The sequence below is a fragment of the Gouania willdenowi genome, chromosome 12, assembly GCF_900634775.1.
Source record: "Gouania willdenowi chromosome 12, fGouWil2.1, whole genome shotgun sequence".
Lineage (NCBI taxonomy): Eukaryota > Metazoa > Chordata > Actinopteri > Blenniiformes > Gobiesocidae > Gouania > Gouania willdenowi.
The window spans coordinates 25,790,615-25,810,968 of record NC_041055.1 but is presented as its reverse complement, the minus strand read 5'-3'; the positions used below and the strand labels follow the sequence as shown (position 1 = coordinate 25,810,968).

Sequence of the window (20,354 nt, the reverse complement as noted above, 5' to 3'; positions counted from 1 at the left end):
CAGTATATACTTAAGTATGTACTGTTTGCACTTTGCAATAATTGTAATTCATCCTTGCTAAAAAATTGAGTATTTACAGTTGTTGGTCTATCCTCATTTGGTAGGCAAGCAGCAATTAGATTAGAAATTGATTTGAATTAAAATGTATAAGCATGTCAATCTTAATCAAATCATTTTCAAATACAATCCAATTGAAAGTTGTCTGACCCTATCCATCCAAAAGGAAAAAAACACACCTAGAAAACCACTTCCTGTCCCTGCAGGCACTGTGCTAACCATCTATTTTCTGATGATTTGAAATGACCAGCGGCAAACAAGTTTTCATTTCCTTGAAGTGAGCACAAGCTTTGCATTTGGCTCCTTTAACTATGGTGAGCATGAGCAGTGGCCCCTGGAGTCCCTGATCAAAGAGGGAGGTGGTCTAGAGGAAACTCACTGACAGGAGCTATAATTAAGACTGAGATGATGTTTTAATGAGTCTGGACGAGTGTCGCGCTGCCTCGGGGCCCTGACTGCTCATGTGGACAGGGGGACGAATGGAGGGAAGAAGAAGATCCTGTAGGAGTATCTCATTGAATGCATTATGACGATAAAATAAAGGAATTAAGACAATGTAGACGTTAAAAAAAGTTAAAATCTAAGAAATTTAAACCACTTGAACCTTTTTTCCCCCCTTTGTTTCAAAAACATGGGAGTCAAATGTTTTAAAGCCCAAATGAGTAAAATTGATTCTTTAATTTCACAATAAAAGTCCACATTAAAGTCTTGTCTTTATCTGTGAAATTATTACCATTGTTGGTATTTTGTATTGTATTCTGGTATATCTTACTGATTACTACATTTTTACATATTCTGTTTAGTATATTTCTAGAAGTCCAAATAGACTTGGAAGCAATGTGATAAAATTGCTAAATTATTGAGAAATGGTGGTGGGATACAATAAGTCTTTCTTCTTCCCATTCCTTTCCGAGCAAACATATTATTGAAATTATAAGTGTACATGGATCATATATATTATTTTGAACATCTTTTTCGTTTGGTTTTTCTTTTTGTCCCTGTTCGGAACAAAAAAATAAATTAAATGAAACAAATTCGAGTTAAAAGTGAAAATAAGAACCTTTTAGCTAAGGATGAGATCTAAAAGAATGCGAGGAGGGTTTGTTGTCTTTAATACTGCAATAACCTGTGTGGATTATGGATGAATGAATGAATGGATGAATGAATGGATGATTCAATTCTTCAATCATCTGACTTCAGAAACTGACATTTGTTTGGATCTAACATGCTAATGTTGTTCTTTTTCTTCTCCAACTGTACAACACCTTACATTAGTGATTACAAATATAAATTCCACATTGTGTCATTTAAGTATTGGACTAACAAAGACCCGAAAAGGACAGTCTGCGCCTTCAGAATCTGATCTTAAAGCTTTATAGACAGCGACTTATTCCTGTGCTAAATCCAGCTGCACTATATTGACCAAGAAACTAGTTAAAATACATAATGTGGTACACACAATTTCATCATTATCTAAATAATAGTTCTTTCTGTAAATCCGCACCTAAATGTGTGCGAAGGCCTGACACCAGTGAGCAAAAGTTGCCCTCCTTGCATGCTTTCACACCGGTTAACATTGCCAGGTGGATGATGAGTAAATGAGAAAGTTTGAGGGTCACTGATTCAGAGCGTACGTGGTTAGAGGTTATCAGGAAGGATACAATGTTAATCACAGAGTAACCTGAACTCAACCCACTCTTATCTACAGGAGAACATATGAGCGACCATTTGGACATTTCCTGGTGTGACGGCGTGGAGCAGAGAAGGACTATTGTGTCAAAGGTGGGAGGGGGGGAAGTTGGGCCGTTTGAATAGCAGAGGTCCGGCCTCAGCCTCCAGGGCTGTAACTGGAGGAGAGCAATGGCCTGATGCAGAGAGGAGATACTTAGAACAAAATGACCTCTTTCAGATGACCCTCTGACGTGGATCACAATCTGACAGGTAGCTTTGAACAGGTGGGAGAAAACATCTTTGCAATGGATTTTAGGCTTAACATTTATTCGTGCTAATTCACGGTGCATTTGTGTATTCCAAATGTCATTATGTTTAATTTTTGTAGTCTTTTGTGTTTATTTTTAGTTTTGTGTGTTTTTGTTGTTTTTTTTTTTTTTGCTATTTTTTGTATTCCTTTTGTCATGTTGTTGTGTCTTTGGGAGTCATGACGGCGTTATGCTCGGAAGCTAGATAATTGTATCCTGGATTAATCTCCATTAGCAAACTTCACCTAACCAAACATTCTCTTTCAGAGAGAAGCTGTCCTACGAAGGTCGATAACACGCTAACTTAAGCCAATGGACTTTAGCCTGCTACATGCTTTTTTTTAAACAATGGAGGAACAGTTTATCATTCTGAGCAAATATAATGAATTCAAAACCATGATGACAGCAAAGAGCAACAGTGTTCGTGCACCACGCACCAGGAAGGATAGTTAGGAGGCGGAGCTTTAACACTCGCTCAGATCTGATCCACTTCATCACCTGGTCCCAACCAGGTTAGGTGTTGCTTAAGTTTAAAATTGTGACTAATTAAAATCCATAATTTAGACCAAAAACAACACTGTTGGGACAGAAAAGGCAGGAATGAAAGAACCAAGGCAGGAAGCTGCTCAACTGTTAATGCCTAAAAGCGTGAGATTATTTATGATATTAATCCATAGGATGATAACATACAGCGCTCTGATCAGTTAAACTTTATTACAGCACACATGTGTTTCTATTCAGGTAGACCAGGTTAGTTGTTCAGCATAAGTTACCATGGTGATTTAGCTCCATAACAATCAATCATTTTGTAGGTTTTTGTCGTCATTTAGTGTTTTTGTTGTCATTTAGTGTTTTTGTTGTCATTTAGTGTTTTTGTTGTCATTTAGTGTTTTTGTGTTGTTTTGTGCATTTTTTTTTTTAACAGTCGTTTTATGTATTTGTTGTCAGTTAGCATATGTCCGTTGTCATTTTGTTACATTATTGCAGTTTTTTGTTTTTGTCATCGTTTTATGATTTTTTTGTTGTCATTTTGTGTTTGTAGTCGCGAGTTTCAGTTTCAGTTTATGCAAAAATTCTTGAAAGATTTCAACTGTAAAAATCTAAGCATGTATAACATCCTGTGCAGATGTCATACTTTATCAATTGCCTTTGAAATTTTTTTTGTCAAATTGTGTCATGTGCATTTTTTAAATATGGAAGCACATCCCTGAAAAGTAGCCTTGCACAAATAAACAATCCCTAATTATCCATAACCTGGAAAACATCAACCTAACTAATGACAACAAGTTATGGTTAGAAAGAACAACTGAAAAATTACAGCTTCTTCAGTCCATGCAGTAAAATTGTTCCCGAGATAAATTATGTAAATCCTTTTATCACTTCTGCACCATAAATATTTCATTGTATTTCATGCCATTAATCGATTCAATATTAGAATAAATGGTCCCACACAAAACCCCTCATTGAAATCAGTAACACAATACAATCATCATCCATCGCTATGCAATTGAGCTGGCTCGTCTCGTTCTTTTCAAAACATTTCTCCACAGGACGACCACTTAGGAGCCTGTGGAGGGGTGGGAACGGGCTGTGGAGGGAGAGGGAGCGAGGGGCACAGGGGGTCTGTGAGTTACAGTGGTCCTGCCCCTGCATCTCCACTTGCCTCCCTGTGACACCCCGTCCAATGGGGACTCATCTGTCTGGCGCACTGTCTTTGTACTTTACTGTTACTGGTGACATTTCGGTGTCACGGTGTCACCGTGAAATGGTTCCCCTCCCACGTTGCAGCCTGCGGCGGCGCAACCAGTGGAACAATGAGGTCCCAAGGAGCCTGGGCTGGAACTCAGGAGGCCCCAGCTGGGCGCAACACCCTTTACCCTTCCCCCTCCCAGGCTCCCATGAAATCGGGAATTAGTCGAAGCGTTGCTGACGACAAGTCAGTGTCTGTGTGTCCCGGGCTCTTCCCAGGGCCCGGCGAGGACCCGGGGTGAGGAGAGACAGAGCGGCCATGAGATGGGAGCTTTGAGGGTCACCGAGGGCAACCTGTGTGTACTGCGGTGACCTCCAACCCCAGGCTGAGATCAAACTCTCACCCATGGCACTGTGAGAGAGTGTGATGTGCTCTGGCAGGACTGGCATGGGTCAACATTCAGGGGCACGAGACACTGCTGCGTCACTGCCTGTCAGATGTATTTAGTCACTCAAACAAGAGCTGTGCTTTATATCATCTCTACATAAACACCTCAAGTGACTGAGTGAACAACATGTGAGAATATTTACTTTGAGGTGTGCAGGTTTCATCCTAAATGGTCGAAATTACACTTCCTCTAGCACAGGGCTGTCAAACTCATTTTAGTTCAGAAGCCAAATACGGAGCAGTTTGATCTCAAGTGGACCACAGATTTTATGAGGGAAAACAAGTAATTTCAACATTATTGTGCCCTAATTTGGACTTCTACATATACATAAAATACAAAATATGTAAGAAACCAAAAATAACCAAGCATTAAGTGACAGATATCAGTTCCAACAGGATCTTCACTTTAAATTTCCTAGATTTTGTGACAAATTTCTGTTCAATTAAGAGAAACATTATGTCATCATTTAATGAAAATTCAAATATTTTGTAAGAATTTTTATTTTTTTCAAATGTTTAACATTAAAAATGAATGAAATCATGACACAAACACCGGGAAAATTTAATTTCTTTGTTTCATTTACACAATGATTCATGTTTTCTCTGTAATTTTTTTTTCCTCAGTTCTCTAGTAGATGACTCTAGCTGTGTCTCAGAATCAGAATCCTTTTATTGTCATTGTACAAAGTACCACGGAATTGCAAATGCCAATTCTGTTAGTTTTTCGGAAAATAAGTGATATTTCTAAAATTTAGATGAAGTATAATTGCACTTTGAACGTGTTGACATTGAAGCTTGATTTGGACAGGAGTTTCGTAACTCCCGTGAAATCTCATCCCACATTAGACATGGCTGTCTAATGGCTGTCTAATGTGGCAGTAATAATTTTTAAGTATAACGCTAAGAGATGTCTCGGTCTCCTCTTCTGTCTACACCTACCGCGCCATGGTTTCTCGGAGAGAAGTGGTCATGTGACCAGGTACGCCATGCCCTGTGACGTATAATTGCGGAAAAAGTTTTTCCATTGTGCTTTTGCGATACATTTCAATATCAAAATGTCTGAAAGATCTACCATTTAGCGACATTTGAGTGTCTTTTCGTAGATTTTGCACATTTCCAATGGTAATAAAAATGCAGCCATTATCTGTTCTGAAGATTCTATACATTTCCCCTTGGTATTAGTCACTATGATAACCTCTATTTGCACATGACCATTATCACTATAAGTAGGTGTAGAACATAAAGCTAATGAAGATTCTATAGGGATCTGCCAGTAGATTATGTCTTAAACTACTCAAAACAGTTCCTTCAACCTGGTCTAGAAATGAAAGGATGGATGATGATTGTAGTGCTGCTCAGTATTAGACCTCCAATGTTGATGAATAAAGTTTAAATGCATTCCTCCTATAAATGACAGCTCTTTATAATTAAACTGTTTACAATGAGTAATATCATCTTTTTACCTTGTGGTGCTTCTTGAATTGTACACTTTAATATTTGTGCTACACTCCAAGAATATTTACCACTGACAGACTATTGTAGATATAAGTCTGCATATTAGTTGCATGAATTTGATTGTAAGCAAATCAGTCACCATGTGACATCAATCCTTCAGAGTGATCTGCATGATTCTTATCCTGTTTGTATGAGAAAAAAAACAAAACTGTTGTGTCATTGCAGACTTACTTTAGGGTCCTCCAGGACACCAGACTCATAACTGTAGAGCAAAAAAATACAAAATTAAAAAAAAGGGGACAGAACGTTTGGTTTTTAAACCAAAGGGGGTGCATCACATTGCTGGACCCACCTTATATGCATTAGATTTGCATCCATGCTCCAGGGTGCTTTAGGAGTGATGGGCAGTGGAATGTCATTTTTCTACAGTTTGACAGAAAAGCAAGGCAAATTTATCTGTATAACGCATTTCATGCACAAGGCAATTCAATGTGCTCTACATGATCAAAAAGTGCAACAGAAAGCATCCAACAGCTTAAAAATCAATGAGAACATTAAACCCAGAAGTAAAAAATGTTTAAAATTAGCAGTAAAAACATTGAATAAACAATAATATGATTAAAAATCTCCCTCTCAGTCATACGCAGTAGAGAAAAAGAGTGCCTTTAAATTGGATTTCAAAATGTTCACATTGGTTGCTGACTTTAGCATCCAATAAAAAAGTCACATTTACAGATGATGAGCATGAATGTCAGAGTATGTGACATGGTCAGAAAAGAACATATTTGATGGGCTTTCAGGAAAAGGGAAGAATTTGGTCATTCACGTTTGTGAAACAAGGTGGAAGAGGAGCAGTGCACTAGCATGTGCAGATCACCCTCTAGTGGAATAAACTGGTAGGAACCATCAACCATACCTGTGCATACTCCATCAGGTCTTTTCTCCCCTTAAAGCGATTGTAGAATTCTGGGATCCTCCAAGGAGCGATAACCTAGAGAGCACAGAGACAGTGAGAACTGTTAAACAACTATTAAACAACACAGGCTTTGCCTTTTCCACGAGACTCACCTTTACGTCAGAGTAGAGGGCATAGCTTGTGAGCTCAAAGCGGATTTGGTCATTTCCCTGAAAAGTACGAAGATAAATTCAATTTAGAGCATGTGTTTACATGTGGTAAAGGAAGAATGTGACATTAGGCACTAAAACAGGCTGATGCTGTATTAATTAATTAATTATTGTATATATCTGTTTTATATTTGTATACTTGTTATCATTATTATTATTTTCTTCTTCTGTAATGTTAACAGTCTCTTACTTAATTATGTACGTGTTCTTTTCTTTTCTTTGTTTCTTCTATTCATTTGTAATATTTTGCAAGCCTCTGTAAAGTAATTTCTCCCTTGTATTCGGTAACTGTAGGGCTGGGCAAAAAATCGATTTAATCGATTAATCAAATTTGTAGATAAAAACAATTTTTATTTTGTACATTTGAGTTAAAAAAAATAAATAATAATAATTATTAAATGTATTGATTTATTTTCCCACCACAGTTTTTTCGGACTTTTTTGCGTTCCGATGTGAGCCAGCCCCCTCTTTGTGTAGGTTACATGTGTGCCACAGGCATGTTTAATTTTTTATTCGCACTATGCTGAGATGCTAAGGGAAGAGTTTATTATTTTTCAATTGTAATGTTATAAAATATGTAGTTATATGATTTCTTAATCAGAAAATTTAAGCTACTGTGAAGTTGCTGTTGCACTTTTGCTTAAACCTGGATTAAAGCTTGAAATTGCTGAATAACAGAGCCTCATTTACTTTTTATTTTGGGGATTGTTTTATGCATTTTAACTCTTGAGGACAATCACAGCAATAAAGTTGCACTTTTGACAATCAATCAGTCCTTTTTAAGTGCAATAAATTTTTTTTAAAAAAATCAAAAATCTAATCGAAACTAATTTTTCTTTAAAAAAATCGGAGATTTTTTTTGGGTAAAATCGCCCGACCCTAGGTAAATGAAAAAAAAAAAGTGAAAAAATAATCAAAAAACTACATATATAAACCGTTTTTTTTTCTTTATTCATTGTCAAATACCAACTCAATTATATATGTTCATTAAAAGCAGCTCAAAGATAACACAACCTAAGCCCCAGTTGTATTTGTGTGGTGTTTGTCTCCATCTACAGGCAAACACGAGTCACAACAATCAATATAACGAAAGAGTCGTGATTACATCAGCCTTGATTAGTCAGTCGTGTGTTTGATAACTGTATCAATAAAGGTAGATTGGGAGTATAATTGTTTACAGCTCCTGTATACACACACACAACAGTGAGGAATTTACTCACTCACTCACTCAATAATGAACTCACTCACTATCTCACTCACTCGCTATCTTTGTCCACCATGTGCCAAATAACAAAGCAGTGCATTTACCAAGCTACTGAAAGTGGCAAATAGAAAAAACATAAATAGAATCAGAAACTTTGAAACGTTATGAAGCAATTAAAATACAAATAAAAATTATATATTTTTAGCTTACCGCTTCAAATCTCTGTTTTGTGACCAGACATTTTGTTCATAGAGAGAGAGTGAGATCCAACTATTAATGTGTATTCTTGTTAAACTGTATTTATGATGTATGCAGACTAGTATGATATCTTACCCTGGGGTATTTTGTTTTTCATCATCCACTACCTGTGGTAATGGGATTGTCTCAATGTGAATATTTAAGTGTAATTCTACATATGCAGACGCATAAGAAAGTTGTAATAGTTTTTCAGCCATTGAGGAATTAATGCTTTTTTTCTCAAATATATATATATATATATACATACATATACAGTATGTATCTTTTTACACTGGAAGTTTTATTTTTGGCATCTTGTTTCAAGAGTCAGATACAGACTTGATTTGCATACAATGTATTTCCTTTTTTGTGTGTTTGTTTTCTGGAAGTGTCTCCTTGTACGTAATATGTATCTATATAACGGCAGTCTATCCGTATGAGAGATGACGTTACCGGACCATTTCTACATATGCATAATGTGCCTGTGAGTTCATCGTGTCAGGATGGCCGAGTGGTCTAAGGCGTCTGACTCAAGGATTCTTCCTTCTACTGTCGTGGGTTTGAATCCCACTTTTGTCATATATATTTTTTCATTTTATCATATTTAACATGGCAAATTCCACCATTATAAATACATATATGAAAAAAATTACATTTTAGGGTATTTCCTGGGTTAGGGTTAAAATATAAGGGTTAGAGGGGTTGCTGAAAATAAATATGAGCTAAAATAAAACTGACAGAACTTTAAGTCACGTGGTGCACCCACAGTATCACCTATTTTTGCTTAATGTTTAAATAATTTAGGGAGACGGCTGTTAGGATATATATAAGAGCACTTTCACGCCTAGTTTGTGACACAACTGATGACATCTGTATTGCATCTGGCTGGGTGTGAAAGAACAAGTTATGATACAAAGCTGTAAAATAAAGCAGTGCACTTAGTACCACATGCAGCAATTTGGAAGAACTTCTCATAATTAATGCTAATTTCTCAGAATTTCATATGGCACATCTCTATGATGTATTTTTAGGTGCATTTCATTGGAGTGGTGATACGTGCACAGTGAAGAGAGCCCATTGAAAACCAAACATTTGCTTCACACTCACAGAAACACACACTCGACTCTTTTGATAACATAAAGAGGAAGTGAAGCATCAGGTTCTGAAGGAGGAAAACATGAATGACTTGAAAGGAGCAGATGAGCTCTGCTGCCGATTTTTGATTAACATAAGTCAAATTTTAACTCCACATTCATTGAAATTCAATGGCTTTTTAAAGGTTTGTGACCATAGTCAATGACTTACCTTTCCAGTGGCCCCGTGTGAGATAAACTCTGCTTGTTCCTTCTGTGCAATCTGAACCAGGCGGCGTGCGATGCAGGGCCGGGCCAATGCCGTGCCCAGCAGGTAGCGGTCTTCATAAACGGCGTTGGCCTGGACCGCGGGCAAGATGAAGTGCTCCACAAACTCTGAGCGCAGGTCCTCAATAAAAACCTGCACCGATGCAAAGACAAGGAGAGAAGACGTTGAAAGAAGACTTTCATATTCCTACATCTACTATGTATTTATTAAGGGTGTAAAAAAAAAATTGGTTTGGCGATACATCGCAATATTTCACCGTGCAATTATCGTATCGAACGAAAAAAAATAATCTCCAAATCTATTTTCAAATTATGTTTTTTAACAAAAAAGTATTGCACCAACTTGTAGTAGACGCCCGGTCACGAGGTGTCAGTGAACCACATCAGACCTTGTTAAACTACTTCACTCCTCAATTTTACCCACTGGAGGAACGAGCTTAAACTTTTAGGCAAGGCAAGGCAAATGTATTTGTTTAGCGCATTTCATAAACAAGGCAACTCAATGTGCTTTACATGATCAAAAAGTACAACGGAAAATATTCAACAGCTTTAAATCTATGAAAACATTAAAGTTGGCAAAAAAAAAAAACATTTAAAATAATCAACAAACATATTACATCAACAACATGATGAAAAAACCTCCCTCTTTATCATGCGCAGTACAGAAAAAGAGTTCCAGTTCGGTTGGATTTATTTCAATAGCCCAAATTGTTTGGTTTGATTGTAAGCACATTGTTAAGCCCCTTGGTTCTTTTTTGTTTTATCTTTTATGTCTTTTAACCTTGTCTATAATCTGCATTAATGTGAAAACTTGCCATTTTGTTTGTATCTGTACTTGTTCAATATAATAAAAAAAAAACATCACTCCTCAATGTGTTTTAGTTTGGAAGTTGATTGCACTTCATTTTCATAAAACATACTGGGCACTTTTATAGATGCATGTGGCAACTTTTAAGAAGTTAGAATCTGTTGTAAAAGCAAAAGTTGATATGTTTTTAAAAATGTAATTTGACAGTTTGATAAACATACAACTTGTTTTTATATTAATACTTGAACTACAGTTAGTAACCATTTAACTGATATTGCAAGTAAAAAAAATTGCATTTCAATACCATTTTGTACTTGTAAATGTGACATTTTTCATTATTGATATTGCGATGCATATCGTATTGTGAAAATCATTAATCGTATCGTCAGATTCCTTGCAATGCACAGCCCCAGGTATTTATCGATCATATTGTTAATAAATTATTAACTCCTCACCTTCTTGGCCCCCAGGTTTTCTGCCTTCTTCCGAGCAGAGTCAAAATCTTCATCTTGTCCAATGTTGGCCTGGAATGACACATTCAACACACAGCATCAAAAGAAACAAGCATTTACTTGTTTGCAGGTTGAGTAATAAACACGCACCCACATGCCAACACAAGTGTTACACCTGACAAGACAATAGCTTGTATTTCAGATTCCACCGGATGAGGTTGAATCTTAGTCAGAGCTGAATACAAGAAGCTATTTTCCTCCTTAAACTTGTAAACGTGTAATTAAAGACCCTCCTTATGTTTTATGTGGTTTGTTTGTTGTAACTCTTCACACTCTAGTAGGAGACGAGACGTGCATTTAGGGAAGGCCTTACCTCTCTTCATGGAAATAAAATAAACAAACAACAATAATAAGATAACTCACATTTTTGACATTTATCCATATTCATTTTCCACATGAGTTAAAGATAGTTGAATTTTGGCAATTCCCATTCAAATTCAAATCTTAACCACTTTTAGTCTATGTCCAAACATTAGAATAATAAAAATGTGTATAATAAATATATGAAACATGTTTAGTCTTGCTGATCAATCATTAAATTGTGGTAAAAAGACACAAAGTGAGGCAGGTTGGGCTCTTGCCTTAACAAAAAAGGGGAGTTTTTTAGGTTAGACATTCATTTTTTTATGATTTATTTACATTTTTTTAGTGATAGACCGATACATCGACCGTCCGATATTATCGGCTGATTTTTGCGTTTTATACATGTATCAGCATTGGCCGATGCGGGCTGCTGCGTTCGCCAATCCGCATTATTTACAGAGAGTAGAAATATGTTTTACTTGTTCTTGTTCTACATCACCTGTTTTTAATATTTGTTAAATATGTTTTACTAGTTGTCATCCTTCCTCACCTTTGTTCATTTCAATAAATGTTCCTTTTTTCAAAAATTGAGATTTTTACCATTTGTTATCATCATTGTGTAATTGATATGATGCAAAGTGAGGGAGTAAAAGTAGTATTGCTTCAAGAAAATTGGCAGTCCACATCGGCACCAAAAAAAAATCCATATCGGTCTATCCCTACATTTTTATATATATATACATATATATTAAATGTTTAAAATATATATACATAATTTTAATTTTAAACAAAAACATAACCTGACCAGTGGTTTGCACACATGGGCATTACTAGATATCAACACACACAAACTAGCACTCTCTGTTTTTATAAACCATTATTTATTAAATTCTGCACACTCCATTGTGTGGTTTTTGTTCGTTTTTTTTGTTTTGGTTCTTTGGTGTGTTTTCTTTCCAAAAAGTGAAAGTCAGACAGATTTGTAACACTATTGTAGCCACAAACCCTCCCATCCCCCTCCAACACCTAAACACAAAACCTGAATGAAGTACGATAACATGGAAATCTGCCTGCTGTGCAGTTCTGAGCTACTCTCAGGCCTTCATTGTCAAGTCCAAATCCTTTAGGATGACAGCACTGCAGTGATGGTGTGATTTTCCTTTTTTTTTTGTGGATAGCTTACAGCAAACCACAACATTCCTGTCTGCCACACTGAACAAACTCAGTGAAGTGTAAAAAATATGAAATGGCACTGTGCTGAAGCAGCATACTGTATGAAAACACAATAGCAAACCACCACATACTGTATTTTTAAGATTTTTTTTTTTTTTTTTTTTTACCAAGAAAGCAATGACATCGTAGCCTTGTTCCTTGAGCCACACCAGAATGCAGGACGTGTCCAGTCCACCACTGTAGGCCAGAACCACCGTACCTTTAGACATGTTGACAGCTTAGGATTCTATTGAATGTAAAGATATCTGTGGAAAAAAGATAACAAGGACAGTTCAATGATTTTTTTTTTTTTTATCTTCACAATAGCATCAAAGAATTCAACCTTATCTAAAAAACTAATCAAAATACTACTTGATGAAAATACACAAAATACTGAATTTGGAAAATAACACAAATCGACAACAGAAATGCACAAGAATTACTCAAAAAAAGCATACTCTATACATAAGAATGCACAAAAGGACAAGAAAAACACAAAAAGTAACTCCAAAACACACAAAAATAAACAAAGTGACGACAGAAACACACAAAAAGAAAAGAAAAACACAAACAAAAAGGCACAAAAATAATCCCTAAACACATAATGCATACTCAGGAATGCACAAAAGGCCAAAAAAAATACAGAAAAGGCAAGAAAAACACAAAAAGTTACTCTAAAATTACAACAAAAATAAACCAGAAATACCCACAAATAACTCCAAAAACACAAAATGACAACAAAAATATACAAAATTACTCATCCACTACACCCATAAAGAGAAATACATAAAAGACAACAGAAATACACAAAAAGACAAGAGAAACAAAAAAAGAATACACCAAAACATACAAAACTACTACAAACTAGGGGTGTCCCGATCCGATATTGATATCGAGTATCAGTCCGATATTATCCAGAAAACAAATATCGGATTTTATCTGACTGCATCTAAAATCTCCGATATATATTATATTATATTTATTCAATTGTAGAATACTGTAGAAATTATGTTGAAGATTAAAATGTAACCAATTGGTTAATAATAAATGGGTCAGTTATTAACATGAAAAACAAAGAAAAAAAAAAACACATTATTTGATATTTGTTTCCAAAACCAAAATGAAATAAATGGAAAACGTCTTGTTTTTCAAATTCAAGCTCTTTTGCTTCCGTACAGAAAACGAAAAACGAACACCTTTATCCATTTTCTCCATTAACCGATTTGACAAAGTCCATGACCCGGAAGTGTACTCTCATCCGACGCTAACGGCTATGCTAACGGCAGTTCGGCATGACAAGATCGCTGCTTCCAACTGTGCATCAGCAACGTGTCCTTTTCTCTTTAGCTGGTGTTGGGCACAGAACCTCCTCACGGACATTTCAGAGGATTAAGAGACTCCTAAGTGTTGCAGAGCTAAATATATTGCGGAATGTGTAACGCTTCACTTTCTGGGTATTGGAGAAAACGAATAAAGGTGTTCGTTTTCCGTACCAAAGCAAAAGAGCTTGAATTTGAAAAAACAAATATCAAATAATGAGTGTTTTTTTTTTTCATTTTTCATGTTTTTGTTACATAATGAAAAACGAATGAAAGAATGATACAAGGATTGAGTAACATTACTTGATCAAGCCTTTTCTAACATTCCACACTACAAAGTAAGTAATAAAGGTATATATGATTCGTGCTGATATCGTATCGGATCGATATCGGCCAACACTCAAGGCTGCAATATCAGCATCGTATCGGAAGTGAGAAAGTTGTATCGGGACATCCCTACTACAAACTGCAACAGAAATGCATAAAAACATACTGTATACATAAGAATGCACAAAAAAACAGCAAAAATACACAAAAGTTACTCAAAAACCCACAAAACTACTACAAAAATATACAAGGCGACAACAGAAATACACAAAAATGACAACAAAAATATACAAAACCACTCCAAAAACATCTTAAATAGAGAAAAACACACATAAGAAATACACAAAATGACTCATAACACACAAAATAATAACAAGCATACACATTATTAGAGAAAAAACACAAAATTACTCTTAAAAACACACACAAACTTAATTAATGCTCAGATTGGTCTTTATTCTAAATGCTGACATTAATGTTGACAAGTAGGAGTGTGACGATTATCTCGATACGGCAATATATTGCAATATTTTTTTTCCCATGATCGATTATTGATATTATTATTTTTCAAACCTTTTCAGCTTTTCCACTAAAATGTGCAGGCACGTCTTCACAGAAATGTTGTCACTGTTTGTTGAAGGAACCAACATTGTGTTTACTGGAATATTGCACTATAATGGTGTCACTGGTAAGAAAGACCCTGTTTTCCTTTTTTTTTTTTTTTTTTTTTTTTTCTCTTGTCTGCACATTCTGTCGAAGGTTAACACTACAAGAAGTGCAATCTTTTAACAGCAATGCATATTTTGTTATTGCAATTAAATAAATTTATTTATTTCATTGCATAATTGTGACCATCACCAGCCCTCCCTAGGGAAGGGTAAGAAATACTTTATTAAAGGGAGGATGTAAAAAAAGAGAGGGCAGTGTTACACCAAGGTGAGGGGTTGGAGAGGGGTGGGGAAGTTAACAGGGAAGAGGAATACAAGATAGGAAATGGAATGGGTGGGGAGTAGTCGATAGATTTCAAGTGATGCGATGTGAAATTGTGGTTGTGTATATTGTGCTTATTGTTGAGTTATCAAGCCAGTTTGGTGACCAGTGTGCGGCTTAGGAATAATGGTGGTGGCTGTGAGCAGAGGAAGAAGTGAGTGGAAATTCCATAGAACAGGTATTTGGGAACAACGTGTCTGTGGTTGAGCCCAGTATGAGTGTTATCCCACAGCCCAAGGCCAGTGCATCCATGACAAATGTATTTCCAAGAACCGCCACTGCAAAACCCACGAGCCGTCCCCGGGCCCCGGAAGCAGCCAGGCCAGCAGCAAGAGCGGGCAACCCGGGGGCCCCCGGCGACCACCACACGGCCAAGCAGCCCCCCGAACGCCCCCAAGATCCCAAACCGAGAGGCAACCATCGCCCCCCCCCATACACACCCGAGAAAGCCCCAAGGAGCCAAGGACCCAGCGCACCACGCCACCAATCCAACCCCCAACCCCCAGACCCCCCACCCCATCCCCCCCCACCCCCCAGCGCCCAACCCCCCGAGGGGAGGGCCCAGAGAGCTCCCCGCCCGAGACCCCAGCGGAGGAGCCAAAGCCCACGCCCAGCAGACGACCAGAGCCACGCCGAACGGGCAGCCGGCGGGCACCCGCCGCCGGGCCCAGAGCCAGCAGGGACCCGACCCCAGGCCAGAGGGACCCGGAATGAACGCAGCACCAGGAGCAGCCCGCCCAGGGAGGACGACCACACCCCAAGCCGCATAAGGCACCAGGGGGCCGCCGGGAGTCTCCCCGTCGGCCCCCAGGCACCCCAACCTAGCCCCCCATGGCGCCCCAAATCACCTATTGTTGATGTCGCCCGCGCCACGGGCTTTAGTTTTTTTATTTATTTATTTATTTTATTTTTTTAAAAGCCAGGGCCCCCTCCAAGGGCCAAGCCAGACCGCCTTGTGCATCCCCAGCACCCTGCCTCACGGGGCACTGCCCAAGCAGGGGCCGTACCATTAGGTATGCAAGGGCGCGGCACGCGGCACCCGCCCCGAAAGACCCCCGCCAGGACCGGCCCGGCCAGCCAGCCAATCACCCCGGGCCCCAGGAGCACCCCCCGGGACCAGGACCCCCCAAGGGCAAGTCCCCGGGCCAAGCCCCCCGGGACGCACCCCCCACCCCCGCCCAGGACCCGGCCACAGCCCAGCAGGACCGCACAGCCCCGGACAGCCCAAGGCCAGCAGCCCAGGGCCCGCCGCCCCCCGGGCAGCGCCAGCTGTTTTCCATTTACAGAAAGCACTATTGGAGACACTTATTCATTTACATTTGTGTGTTGACACTTATTTACAGAAATGTTGCACTAAAATAGTGTCACTGTTCATAGGACGCCTTTTCAATCTATTGTCTTTCAGAGATATTGAAATAAAAATTGTATTTTTTCACCTAATCTTTTTTTTTTTTTTTTATTGCTATGTCTTAGATGATCGTAGATTGATTTCTGACCAATACATCGATAATCACAGTATCATCATATCGTGAGCTTTGAATGGCGTATCGTATAGTATCAAGAGGTACACAGAGGTTCCCACCCCTACTGACGATCACCTTTTTGTGGCCTCTACTGTGATGAATCATAAATATTATCGCTATTCTCCCACCTCTACACGATATATTGTTAGTTTTAGTTTGGCAGGAAAAACGCATGACTGGGAGATGTTGACATGAGAGCAAACGCACTAAAATGCTACTTTAAATCCCACGTAGGTAAATAACAGAGGTAAGTCATTCATTCGTGAAAACGTGTCGTAATGATGACATAGGCACGAGATGTTACCGACTCCGTGCACATAGAGCGGGAACGACCACAGTCCAGAGTTAGCAAAGCTAGCTTAGCTACTCACAGTTGTTCCAGGTCCAGGTGCTGACTCACTGTCCGTCCCCGTGGCTCAGTCTGTAGATACTGACCTCAGGGAGAGAGAGACAGAGAGAGAAATCTCTGTTGAACATTCAACACACGGCTATTGTTGCGTCAGCCGCGCACGCGCACACACACACACTGTAGTTAACCTGTCTCGCGTCACAGCTCAGTCGCGTTGGGTTTGATTCATAGATTACACACAGAAACGTGCTTGGAACGTGACATTCAGCACGTGTTTCCAGTGTGAAACCGGACGACGGGAGCGAGGCTCGCTGTGAAAACGACTCTCGTGGAAATATGTACAGCTATGTTTAGCAGGAACGTATATTCGTTAGATTTGACCCACATTTCCAAGAAGGAACATGGTATATCAATAATAGTTTACAATGACACGGGCGACTGACAGTACACGCACACACTACCAAACAACTGGAAAATACACAAAATGACCCGAAAAATATATAAAACGACAATAAAAATGACTCCAAAAACACAAAATGACAACACATGTACAGAATTAATCCAAAAAGCATCTACACATGTGATGCAATGCATGAATGTACTCACAAAACACACAAGAGGACTATAAAACTACACGAAATGACAGAAATATGTCCAAAATGACGACAGAAATTAGTCTAAAAACACAAAATGACAACAAAAACATACAAAACGAATCCTAAAACATCTATAAATGACATGAAATGCATGAACTACCTACAAAACTCACAAGATGATAAGAAAATGAGAGAAAAATATACAAAACGACAACAAAAATGACCCCAAAACCACAAAATGACAACACATATACAAATTTAATCCAAAAAGCATCTACAAATGTGATGAAATGCATGAATATACTCACAAAAACATGCAAGACAATTACTAAATTACACAAAATGACAGAAATAAATCCAAAACAATGACAGAAATTAGTCTAAAAACAGTAAATGACAACAAAAACATACAAAACGAATCCTAAAACATCTATAGAGATGAAATACCTACAAAACTCACAAGACGACAACAAAATGAGAGAAAAATATACAAAACGACAACAAAAATGACTTCAAAAACACAAATGACAACAAAAATATACAAAATGTATCCAAAAAGCATCCTTAAATGGGATGAAATACTTGCAAAGCACACAAGATGACGACAAAATTACACAAAATCAGAGAAAGATATAAAAGACGACAAGCAAAAACACATAAAATGAATGCAAAAACACAAAACAACAATAAACACACAGACTGAGAGAAAAATATTTAAAATGACAACGACAAAGCTGAGTCCCCAGTCTCAACTGAGAAAGATAAACCTGTCCTCATCCCTATGCTTAGAAACAAATGTAGGACATAAAAATTAGATTAAAATAAAACCCTAAAGCTGTATATAAAAAACCCCCAAAATTGTTGAACTCCAAAGTTGTGCTGTACCATGTCAGCTGGCAGGTGTCATAGGATCAGTGAGGGGTACCATTTCATCAATTCTAAGAATTTCTAAGTGTAGTTTACGCAAACCGGGGCCCCAAAGCATCAACACTTCTGAGAACACTCATTCACTAACTAACTGTGTACTATGGAACCAAGTCAGTATCACCAGTTACAGTTACTCGAAGTGTAGTTTATGAAATGGCAATTAAAATATTAAAAAGCCCAATTATGTTAGTTTTTTTTAACCCCTTCAGTCAGTTAATACTGAAAAAATATTAAGTCATTTTTAAATGTCTATTGTTAGAAGTGTGATAACTGGCAGTGAGAGGAGGAATATCAATAAAATAATGAAACATGTTACATTATAATTGCTTAGTATATGTTGGATAAACATATGGACATTTGTTCACAATATATAAAACTAGGGGTGTCCCGATCCGATATTATCGGAAATAGGTCCGATATCAGCAGGAAAACAAATATATTTTATCAGACTGCATCTAAAATCTCTGATAAAAGCGCTCCAATAATTTATCGTTGTTTTTGTCCCCACCATAAACTGACAATAAAAAATAACTAAAGTGAACTTGAATTGTTGACTATTGTTCTCTGTTTGAGTAACATCACTTGATCAAGTCTTTTCTAACATTCCACACTACAAAATAAGTAATAAACGTATGTATGATTTGTAGGGATGTAACGATTAATCGTAAGGCAGTTAAAAATCGATTCATAGGTATCACGGTTGATATCGATTTTCTGAAAATTGAATCGCAGTACTTTTTTAAACAGCAGAGGGCGCTATATATTTATCCTTCTCGTCCAAATGCTCAGGCAGTGGGCGGAATCTGCTACTACTTTCTTTCTGGCCGCCTTCTACTCTTAAGCATGTTCATAAATGATTCCTTAGCCCATTAGCAACGAAAGAAAATCTGTAATATTACATGAATATCTGGAAAAGTCAAGATTTTTATTAGCTCTGTCTGCTAGCACATAGCATCTCTTTTTCACTGCACAGAATATCTGCATGGCAACCGACCACAGGGTTACCCGCGCCCTCTGCTGGTCCAAACAAATATCTGATGTAAATGCAATGCAATGACAGTTTTTTTTTTTTTTTTTAAAGTCCAATTGTTAAGGCACAAAATAAATTTTCAGTTGCACTTTTAAAAAGAAAAAGAACTATTATGCAGTTTTGCATTGTTTATTATAGAACCAGAATTTAAATGATTAGGCTTCTTCTTCATTTGTATTATTCCTTTATTTCTTTCATTCAAGATTTATTTTTAGTTAAATTGCATTGTTTTGAATAGTTTATCAAGGGATTCTTTTGACAATGAAAAATAAAAGGAAAATAGTACAGTATTTTCTAGTTTTTGCCCCCAAAAAATAAGGGAATATTTTTCATTCATCATTTGTCTACAGTCCCATTTTTAAAAATAAATCGTGAGAGAATCGTATCGTGAACTTAGTATCGTGAATCGAATCGTGAACCCAGTATCGTGAATCCGATCGTATCGGGAGTTGAGTGAATCGCTACATCTCTAATGATTTGTGCTGATATCGTATCGATATCAACCAACACGCAAGGCTGCAATATCGGTATCGTTTCAGAAGCGAAAAAGTTGCATCGGGACATCCTTATATAATACATACATTTGGATATCTACATCAGGGGTTCTCAACTGGTCTCACCCTGGGACCCACATTTTTTCACAGCCATTTAATCGCGACCCAAGTTTTTTCAAAAATAGCTGTTGAAAACACACATTCTCTTTTTTAAAACTCAAATCTATATACAGTATTTTCCCTTGCAACATGAATTTCACAGGATGTCTGTCAAAAGAAAAGTTTCTTTCACAATAAAAGACAAGTCCAACATGAGACTAAGTATTTATTTTTGACCCGCTGTTTACAACCCACTTTTGGGTCCCTACCCACCAGTTGAGAATCAGGGATTAATATGTGGAATGTACTA

General features: G+C 37.6%; 1 protein-coding gene across 1 annotated transcript in view; it reads right to left on the bottom strand.

Moving 5' to 3' along the window:
• The window catches only part of ass1 (argininosuccinate synthase 1), a 43,629-nt gene extending 26,513 nt beyond the window's left edge, over positions 1 to 17,116 (bottom strand). Inside the window, exons 1-8 of the mRNA XM_028463546.1 lie at positions 16,921 to 17,116; positions 12,519 to 12,656; positions 10,819 to 10,887; positions 9,500 to 9,688; positions 6,697 to 6,753; positions 6,545 to 6,619; positions 5,981 to 6,051; positions 5,860 to 5,890 (exon numbers count right to left, since the gene is read on the bottom strand). Of these exons, the coding sequence (XP_028319347.1) occupies positions 5,860 to 5,890; positions 5,981 to 6,051; positions 6,545 to 6,619; positions 6,697 to 6,753; positions 9,500 to 9,688; positions 10,819 to 10,887; positions 12,519 to 12,620 (594 nt within the window). The 5' untranslated portion in view covers positions 12,621 to 12,656; positions 16,921 to 17,116. The remainder of the gene's footprint in view (positions 1 to 5,859; positions 5,891 to 5,980; positions 6,052 to 6,544; positions 6,620 to 6,696; positions 6,754 to 9,499; positions 9,689 to 10,818; positions 10,888 to 12,518; positions 12,657 to 16,920) is intronic.
• Between the last annotated feature and the right edge of the window lie 3,238 nt (positions 17,117 to 20,354).